Here is a 10418-nt window from a genome sequence, read left to right as displayed (position 1 = left end):
AGACGATTTATAAAGGAAAAGAAAGAGGACAGGGAGTATATGAAAAAAGCAGAAACTTTTAAAAAACTGATTTCACACTAGAGATAAGGGATTTCCAGGTTTACCCTTCATCTCAGAAAGAGAAAGCTTCTCTGACAGACCTCAGGGTCAGCAGAAGAGTGGTTGAGGTTAAGTTGAGTGAGGAGAGAAATCTGTCATAACCCAAGAGAAAAGATGGGCTGAGACAGGGTAGGCTGAGAACTGACTAAAAAGGGGTTCATCTGAGTGTCAGGTTAACTGGAAAAACCTAGTAACTTCCAAACTCTCGAGGCTTGGCCTCATTTTGAACTAACTAAAATCTAACTACAAGGATAAACCTGAGAGATCCAGAAAAAGAATGGGAAAGTAGAAGCAGATAGGAGAGGAATCTGAGTCAGTCAGAGCCAGTCTCCCCACTCCCCTTAAGGATTGCTACACTCAAATCCTGCTACAAGGAAAATAAAGAAGACATATGGAAAAATCTGGAAGCAGCTAAATTTCATTAATTTTAATTAACTGGGAAGGGTGAGATAGGCATTGGTAAGGAGTCTTGACTTTAGACCATTTAAAAAGAAATATACACCATTGCTTGTAAAAGATCACTAACAAAATATTTCCAAGAGGAGGCCCTGATGAGCCTGCTTTAATAACTAAGACTCATTTGCAATTAACAGCATCCCTCTGCATAAAAACAATATCCTAATAAAGAACATTTTCTCTTAAGTAAATATAACCCCCTCCGACCCTCCCAATCTTGCTAACACTGTATATTGCCTTGAAAGTCCTTTTTTCATAGCCCAGAATAAGGTAAACGTCAGCCCAGAATGTGGTATAGATCAGTGGAGAGTTTGGGAGCTATCTCTCCAACTCAAGGGCCCCCTAGGAAATGGAAGTATGGGTAGTAACAAGCAACCCCTTCAACCCCCACCCCCACCCCCCCACACAAAGACATTCACAACCTCATGGTGGTTCTTGAAATGGAAGGGGGAAGGAGGAGGCAGGCAGTTTGCATTAGACACAGTTTAATCACCTTCAAATAGATTAAAAGTTCTGGTTTACACTTCCCCCCCTCCCCGTAAGTCATCCAGACAGGACCCTGGCTTAGAAAGAGAAAAACACAGGTGCTTTAGGAAATATAGCCACATATAATACATAAATCTTCTTCCCTGAAATAGAGCAGGTCCTGAGCAGAGCTGACTGGGGGCCACGGCCCACCCCCAGGGTGAAGTGGCTCTGGGACTCTGCCGGTGGAAGTGCTGGAAGAGCGGGGCTTGGACAAAGCCCCTGTGTGGTTACCAAGCCCGAGGTGGGCCAAGGCCTTGGAGTGGGTTTACCCGGGAGGGCAGCAGTGCTGGGCTTTCCCTCCTCACTCAGCCGAGGCCTAATGGAAGTACTGGTTATTCTTTTTTTTTTCTTTTTTGAGGGGACATAGGGGGAGAGGAGAGGAGAGGAGAGCCTCTCTGTGCCTTGGTTTCCCCACTTGTGCATTCAGAGCCTCTACAGGCCTCACACAGGGAGTCTGAGGGGGTAGTGTTTAAGTGAGCACTCAGGCTTCCTCTGAGGAAAAGGAACCACCAAAGTGCAGACTTTTATTACTGCCATTCCTGCTCCTAGTGGGAGCAGGAGTCAAAAGGAAAACAAAAGGGGCTAATGAGAAAGGAGAGATGAGACAAAGAGTGCGAGGGGCCATGCCGTTGGCATCTCATAAATTCTTACTAAGAATGGCACAGGTATTAAAAAGTTTCTGGACAGTCTACAAGAAATGTGAATTGTTATCTCTACGGTAACTACTTACATATATCTAACTGGAAAAGAGTGGGGCTTGGGTGTTAAGAGTGGGCAGGGGACAAAGGAGAAGCTACATGAATAAATACAAGTGGAAGTTACCTGCCCCGTTCCTGAAAGGATTTGCTGGCAATGTTGGCACTTTGTAGCCAGGAGAATCCTCCAAGCCCACTCTTCAATTCTGAAGGCCCCAAGAATCCAGTTAGGATTCCCCGGCCAGGGTTCTCTGTGACTGCCTCTGGACTCAGGACATGCAGCAGCTTGAGAGGATCTGAGCCAGTCTCAAGAACCGTTAACCCCAGAATTGGAATAATGACCCCAAGCAGGAGAGCTGGGATCTGGAGGAAAGAGAAGGGAGTCCAAGGAGACTCCGTGTCTGAGGCCATGGATAGCCAGTGCCAGGGCCCAAGAGACCCATTTGTCCAGTTACCAGAGGTGACTGACATCTTCTGTGACTGCCTTGAGTCCAGAAATTAAAAAAAGCTTGCAGCAAGAAAATGCCAGTGTGCAGTTGGGTGAATAAAGACAAAGGAAAACAGTAAAAGGGACAGCTCACTTGCTCTCTGTCTCAGGTTTATCTTCTCCCCTTAAATCTCTCACAGCCCTAATTAAACACAAACAAAAGTCTCTTCCATAGATAGGCTACTTCTCAGCTTCAGTCACCTCCTGTGGTGGCTCTGGGGGCTCTGGGGGTGGCATCTCTTCAGGAGTGCTGGTGTCCTCCGGCATCTCGTTTGGGCTCAGATGTTCTGTTGGGGCCTGAGAAGGAAAACATATCAAATTCAATGCAAAGCTCTCCCTTAAAATCCAAATGGAGATAATACATAGACACTGAACTCTTCTTCTGAACCCATCAACCACACTGATGCCACAGATATGCAGCCACTGCCACCACACTCAGAACCAAGACTGAACTACAGTCTTCTCAACAGAATGCAACTGAAGTGTGAGTTCTATTCTTCACTGTTGTGGACAGATGTTTCCCTTATTATTCACGATAAAAATAAAATGGACCATAAATAATTACACAGAACCCCCACCTTCACAACAGAATGCTATAACATACTTGTCTAACAAGGCCTGACCCAGTGGTTCTCAATCTTTTTTTTTTTTCTCTTAACACACAGCTTACTAGAACAGTGATTCTAAACCAAACAGGGTGGGGTGGCAAAATCTTCAGATGGTATATGTGGTTGGAAAATGCCCCGAGTGATTCTAAAATACTATCCTTCCCTACATTCAACTTAGCATCACTAACCTAGATTGTTATGATTTAAGATCAGATTCATCAGAAAAATGATATTAAAATGATGATAATAATATATAAACAAGAGTTTGCTTTACTTCAAAAAAAGAAAATTCAAAATTTAGGAAAGGCAAAGTAGAGAACAATTATCTACTTTACAGAAATCATTCACTTTTTTAAAAGTAGGATTCTCTTTGAAAAGAAAGTTCAAATCTACTAAAAATCTATTAGAATAAACAAGTTCAGCAAGGTTTCAAGATACAAGATCAATATACAAAAATCAACTGAATTTCTATATACTCCCAATGTACAATCCAAAAATGTAATTAGGAAAATAATTTCATTTGCAATAATATCAAAAAGAATAAAATACTTATGAATAAATGTAACAAAAGAAGTAAAAAACTTATACTCCGGGGGCACCTGGTTGGCTCAGTTGGAGAAGCATGTGACTCTTGATCTTGAGTCATGAGTCTGAGCCCCACGATGGGTGTAGAGATTACTTAAATAAATAAAACTTAAAAAAAAAAAACAAAAACTTATACTAGGGGCGCCTGGGTTGTTCAGTTGGTTAAGCGTCTGACTCTTAATTTCAGCTCAGGTCATGATCTCAGGGTCAAAAGATGAAGCCCTGCATTGGTTCTGTGCTCAGCATAGAGTCTGCTTGAGATTCTCTCTCCCTCTTCCTCTGCCCCTCCCCCTGCTCGCGTGTGCACCCTCTAAATAAATAAAATTTAAAAAAACTTACACTCTGAAAAATACATTAAAGAAGACCTAAACAAATGAAGACAGCCCATGTTAATGGTTCAGAAGATTTAATCTTGTTAGAAAGACAATACTCCAAAAATTGATCTATAGATTCAATGCAATCCCCATCAAAATTCCAGTTGGCTTCTTTGCAAACAGACAAGCTGATCCCAAGATGCATAGGGACATTCAAGGGACCCAGAACAGCCAAAACAATTGAATAAATAAAGAATAAATTTGTACTAAAAAAAAAAAAAAAAAAAAAAAGAATAAATTTGTACTACTCACACTTCCTAATTTCAAAACTTACTACAACACTACAATAACCAAGACAGTATGATACTGGCACAAGAATAGAGATACTGATCAATGAAATAAGATTGAAGGTCCAGAAACAAACTCTTGCATTTACAGTCAATTGATTTTTTATTTATTTATTTATTCATTAACAGAGAGAGATAGCGAGAGCAGGAACACAAGCAGGGGGAGTGAGAGAGAGAGAGAAGCAGGCTTCCTGCCGAGCAGGGAGCCCGATGTGGGGCTTGATCCCAGGACCCTGGGATCATGACCTGAGCTTAAGGCAGACACTTAATGACTGAGCCACCTAGGTGCCCTACAGTCAACTGATTCTTGACAAGGGTGCCAAGACAATTCAATGGGGAAAAAATAGTCTTTTCAACAAAGGGTACTGAGACAACTGGATATCCACATGCAAAAGAAAGAATGTGAACCCCCTACCTCACACCATATATACAAATTAGTTCAAAATGGATCAAAGATCTAAACATAAGAGCTAAAACTATAAAATTCTTAGAAAAAACAGAGGCATAAGTCTTCGTGACCTTGGATTAGACAATGGTTTATTAGATCTGACAACAAAAGCCCAAGAAACAAAAGAAAAAAATAGATACATTGGACTACATCAAAATTTAAACTTTTGTGCTTTAAAAGACACCATCAAGAAAGTGAAAAGACAACCCACAGAATGGGAGAAAATATTTACAAATCATATATCTGATAAGGGACTAACACAGAAAATATATAAAGAATTCTTGGTACTCAACAATAAAAAAAAAAACCAAATTGCCCAATTTAAAAATAGATAAAGGCTCTGAATAGACACTTCTCCAAAGAAGATATACAAATGGCCAATAAGCTCATGACAAAATGCTCAACATCATTAGGGAAATGCAAATTGTAACCATAATGAGATACCACTACATTACCCACTAGGATGGCTAGAACCAAAATGTCAAATAATAATGACAAGTGTTGCCAAGAATGTGGAGAAACTAACACCCTCATACACTCCTGGTGGGGGATGTAGAAGGGTTGCAGGTACTTTGGAAAACAGTCCACCAGGTACTCAAAAGGTTAAACACAGAGTTATTATATGACCTAGTGATTTCACTCCTGGGTATACAGCCAAGACAAATGAATGCATATGTGTCTACGCAAAAACTTGCACAGGAAAGTTCATTGCTGCATTATTCATAATAATCAAAAAGTGCAAAGAACCCAAATGGCTATCAGTGGAGGAATATATACATAAAATGTGGTACTATCCATATAAGGGAATATTATTCGGCCATATAAAGGAATGAAGTACTGCTACATGAGACAATGGATGAACCTTGAAAATATTATGTCAAATAACAGAAGCCAGTCATAAATGACCACACATGATATGATTCCATTTATAAGGAATGTACAGAAGAGGAAAATCTATAGCAAAAGAAAGTAGATTAATAGTTGCCTAAGGATGGGGTTGGGGGAACTAGGAAGAAAGAGAGAGTTACTGCTGACGGGCACAGGGGTTTGGCGAGGGATCATGAAAATGTTTTTAAAACTGATTGTTGTGATGATTGCACAAATCTGTGAATATACTACAAACCAGTGAGCTGTACATTTTAAATAGGGATTTTATAATGTGTGAATTATAGCTCAATAAAGCTATTATTAAAAAAAAAAAGAAATGTCAAGGGGCGCCTGGGTGGCTCAGTTGCTTAAGCGTCTGCCTTCGGCTCAGGTCATGATCCCAGGGTCCTGGGATCGAGCCCCGCGTCGGGCTCCCTGCTCAGCGGGAAGCCTCCTTCTCCCTCTGCTCCTCTCCTTGTTCGTGCTCTCTCTCTCAAATAAATAAATGAATAAAATCTTTAAAAAATGTCAAATAGTAACTTTTTAGGAACATGCTTTGTAAAGTATATCCTGAGCAAGACAGCTGGGAGATTTTCCACAACATCTGCATATGCTAGGGAGGAAGCCCCCTTCCACCAAGGTAACCCCTCCATTAATTCTAACCCACTGTCCTGACCCCTATCTTTGCTCTGATAGCATTTTATGCTTCCCTCCTCAAGGCACTTTTCATAACATTGAGCAATGGCCTGTTTTCTTGTCTCTCATCCCCACTAGACAACGAGCTCCTTGAGAGCAGGGACATTGTTTGCCTTGTTCACCGGCATATCCCTAGACCTAGCACAGTGACTGTGCTTAATCTACCTCAAGGGCACAAAGATCTGAAGACAATGTCAGGGCAGAAGCAGAGACAGAGAAGCTGGAACGACTGGACATGAAATTGCCTAATTATATCTCAAAGGTGTAAATTTAGCCTACACCTTCTATCACTGACTCAGCCGTTACATCAGGAATACTTACTGGGCTCTGTGGCAAAAGGCTGCTACTGGTCTCTTGAGTACTGGGAGGTCGACTTCCACTTTCCTCCAGTGGCAAAATACCCCTTCGGTCCAGCACACTGAAAGAGAGAGGACTGTTAATAAAGCATTTTGTATTGGGGCGCCTGAGTGGCTCAGTCGTTAAGCGTCTGCCTTCGGCTCAGGTCATGATCCCAGGGTCCTGGGATCGAGCCCCACATCGGGCTCCCTGCTCTGCGGGAAGCCTGCTTCTCCCTCTCCCACTCCCTCTGCTTGTGTTCCCTCTTTCGCTGTGTCTCTCTCTGTCAAATAAATAAATAAAATCTTTAAAAAAAATAAATAAATAAAGCATTTTGTATTCACCCCTCCACCCACCCACCCCCAGAACCTCATTGTGTGTACTAGAAAACATAAACCTGACCTTTAGCAGCCTAGTGTTTCCTAACACATGTCTCCTGTCTTCCATTCAGTTTTTTCTTCCACAGACCAGGGAACACCACATTAAGCAGGGAACAAACAAATGAAATAAGAATGAAAGGTCATCCCTTCAAAACAACTAGCCTGTGGTCTGTGGTCTGTGTAGATATGGCACCAAGGGATAATCCCCAGGAAGACCCATTTGACCCCAAAAGGCCACATTCAGAAGAATGCATCAAGGGCGCCTGGGGGGCTCAGGCAGTTGAGCATCCAACTCTTGATTTCAGCTCAGGTCATGATCTCAGGGTCCTGGGATCGAGCCCCCATGTCAGGCTCCCCGCTCAGTGGGGAATCTGCTTCAGGATTCTCTCTCTCTACCTCTCCCTCTACCCCTCTCCTACCCCGCTCTTGCTTTCTCTCTCCAATTAAAAAAAAAAAAAAAAAAGAATGCATCAGGCCAGGTAATAGGATCAGGTTGAATTGCTTGTCCCAAGAATCCCAGTATCTTCTAGTCCTCTGAGTACCTGGGGGGCAAGGGGCCACACAGCACTTCACAGCAGTTCTTCACAATGTTGCCATGGCTATAGGGATTCTGGACACGATTCTTCCCTGTCCATGAGCCTTTGATCTGCAAGATAAAAGCCAAGGCTTATAGTAAAAACTATGTTGCAGAAATACCTGCAGCATGGAAAGATGAAAAGCTCTGGAGATGGATAGTGGTGATGGTAGCACAACAACATGAATGTACTTCCTGCCACTGAATTCTACATTTAAACATAGCTAAGATGGTACATTTTATATTATGTATATTTTACCACAACAGAAAAAAAAGAAATACCTGCATAGCCATGGAAAAATGTTCACAATCGAGTGAAAAATTAGAGGCTGAACAGTATGTATTATTTTCAATTAAAAATACGAAATATATATTCATCTAAACAAACATGGGAACAAGTCTGGAAGACTACAAATCATACCATTAACAATGGTGAATTTAGATAAAAACTTAAAAAAAAAAAAACAAACCATGGTGACATCCAGGAGGTAAAGTTACAGGGACTTATTTGCTATGTTTTACTCATCTGTATTTTCTGATTTTCTACAATGAGCATGGATTAATTGGTAAGTTTTAAAAAGCAGGGATTTATTCAGTGCAACTGCCCCTCTCCATTCCAAATCCAGAGGCACTAACTAGCCTTTAAGGACCTATGAACAGCTGAAGACCTTGTACCCACTCAACCACTGAACCCCTTCTTTCCAATTCTCAATAGGCACTCAGCTCCAAAGCAGTGTGCTTTCTCTTCCACGCATTGGATTTAACAATCTCCCAAGCCAGGTTTCTGTCTGCCTCGACCTCCCAAGCCCTGGAGACTCAGTTCTCAAGCGGGTAATGAGAGAATAGGTTTTGGGGAGAGAAAGAATATGTGATGAGGAAAAGGGAAAGTTGACTCACGTCTTCATTGGTTGTCTGGTTGAGAGCCACGAGGAAAGTGTGAAATCCAGTCAGTCCCACGACGGACCAGAGTGTGAAGAAGCAAATGAGCACTTCTAGAACAGTGAGGTGATGCTAAGGAATGTTGAAGAAGCTACACCAGGGACTCAAGGCCTCAGCCCATACTCATGGCGCCAATCACACCATCTTTACCTCTCAGAACATATACCACAAATGGCCAAGTATCCATATATAACAACAGATGAATTCTAAACTCGCTGCATATATGAAAGGTAAAGGACTCCTCTTTATTCACTACGAGTAGCTCTCTAACATTTCTGGCGTTTTTAAGTGTTTGTTTATTCATCATTAGTTCTTTGAAGAGAACGTTTAGAAGAGGGCCAAAGCTAAATAATGTTGGCCATCACTGCCAGTGGAAAATTCATCAAAAAATAAACCTTATAAATGAAAATTTGGTGGGAAAAACAGAACGTGACTTACAGAAATCCCATCTGAATCTCCTTTTCAGAAATGCAACTGTTGTACAAAATAAGCCTGAGCTGTAACAGAAAGGGAGGACTTTGGTCAAGCAACATAAGGGGTGTACTGAAACAAACACAGGCTGAGCCCGGGATCAGAAGGACTTGTGAGGGAGGCAGTGGAGAAAGGGCTGAGGGAAAGACCTCCATTTAAGCCCTGGCCATCTTCCATTCTGGTTGCTACCATTAAGACTATATTTTTTTTTTAATTTCAGATCTTGGCACTCTCTAACATCTAAAAAACGAGACGGTGGGAGAAATGCAGAGAGAACGCCTACTCGAAAGTAGTTTAAGAGGGAGTCACAGGGACATACTGCCAGGGGAGGATATGTTCCAGGAGTTTCTTTCAACGTCTCCAGGAAGCCAATTTTCAAGGATTCTGTTAAATTGGGAGGACAAGTAGAAAGAAAAATCAATGACTTTAGTAAAAAATGCACACTTATCCTAGTACCCACTCATTTCCTTCCCTCCCTATCCCTTGTTACAAGCTAGCAAGAGATTAGCCCTCACTCAGACAAGGGACTCTCACCTACAAGCTGCAGTGTCCTCACTGAAGAGTTTACATTTTCACTACGGGACAACCTGGCACTGGACTACAGAGTCTGGCAGAAGCCAAGCTTCCTGCTCCTCTCCCTTTCCCCAAGCCCCCAACTATGGCCATGGATGGGGAATATTCATTCATAGATGAAAGAAATCAGAAATATCTAAGAAAAATCCTTTCTCCTCACCAATCCGTGTACCTCCTTCGTTCAAAATCCAGCTGAGAACTCATCTCTTGATCAAGAAGCCTCTTTTAACTCCACATCCCATCTGTCTTTAGGGTGATTTGGTGTGTGTGTGCACGCATGCACGTGCATGCATGCATATGCACACATGTGGGTGTGTATTTTCTGTCTCCCAAAGTAGACCATGAGCTACTGAAAGGCATTTCTCTAGTATAACCCCCTTCTACCACCTGGCACAGAGCAGGTCTTATAAGGCAGAAGAAGAAAGTATGCAGTCTTTGGGATCACCTCAGAAACGCCCACTACTCTGGGTACAGACCAGTAATCAGAGCCTCAGTCTTTAGCAGAAGGCCAATGAGAACGCCAACACGCTCAGGAATACGGATTGATGTGAGCTGAGGTTTGGAGCTCTGCTCGAGAGCAGAGTAGTATTCATTTCTAATTGGTCCTAGGGTGCCTCTGCAATGGTAAAGTCCCACCAAGAAACCCAGCCACTCCCCTCAGCTCTCCTTAAGTCTTCTCCCACCTTTCACCAACAGATACTGCCCTGCATACTCACTGAGAGCCACATAGACGATGTTGAAGGCGAAGACATAGATCGTGAGGAGGGAGAGAGAGAGGATAAAGAGGTAGAAGTAACGGTAGTTCCTCTTTCCAACACAATTCCCCACCCAGGGGCAGTGATGGTCGAAGCGCTCTGTGGGAGAAAGAGAGTCCAGTGCCAAAGCCTCCAAAACAAAGCACAACATGCCATCCACATAGTACCTAATTTAAAGACCCCCAGGATCACTGCCGATTTCAATTATAAAAAAAACACTGGTTTCTATTTTTCACTTTTTCACAATGTTTTCAGTCATC

At 42.3% G+C, this 10418-nt stretch overlaps 1 protein-coding gene across 3 annotated transcripts in view; it reads right to left on the bottom strand.

The window, feature by feature from the left end:
* Positions 1-1023: 1023 nt before the first annotated feature.
* Positions 1024-10418, bottom strand: part of ZDHHC9 (zDHHC palmitoyltransferase 9) — a 77766-nt gene continuing 68371 nt past the window's right edge. For all 3 annotated transcript variants that reach the window (XM_078064379.1, XM_078064380.1, XM_078064381.1), the window contains 6 exons: positions 10120-10257; positions 9168-9214; positions 8318-8422; positions 7389-7492; positions 6452-6548; positions 1024-2562 (listed from right to left, as the gene is read on the bottom strand). In XM_078064379.1, the coding sequence (XP_077920505.1) occupies positions 2446-2562; positions 6452-6548; positions 7389-7492; positions 8318-8422; positions 9168-9214; positions 10120-10257 (608 nt within the window). In that variant the 3' untranslated portion in view covers positions 1024-2445. The remainder of the gene's footprint in view (positions 2563-6451; positions 6549-7388; positions 7493-8317; positions 8423-9167; positions 9215-10119; positions 10258-10418) is intronic.

This window comes from Halichoerus grypus, chromosome X (assembly GCF_964656455.1).
Source record: "Halichoerus grypus chromosome X, mHalGry1.hap1.1, whole genome shotgun sequence".
Taxonomy (NCBI): domain Eukaryota; kingdom Metazoa; phylum Chordata; class Mammalia; order Carnivora; family Phocidae; genus Halichoerus; species Halichoerus grypus.
This window is presented reverse-complemented; position numbering and strand designations above follow the sequence as displayed.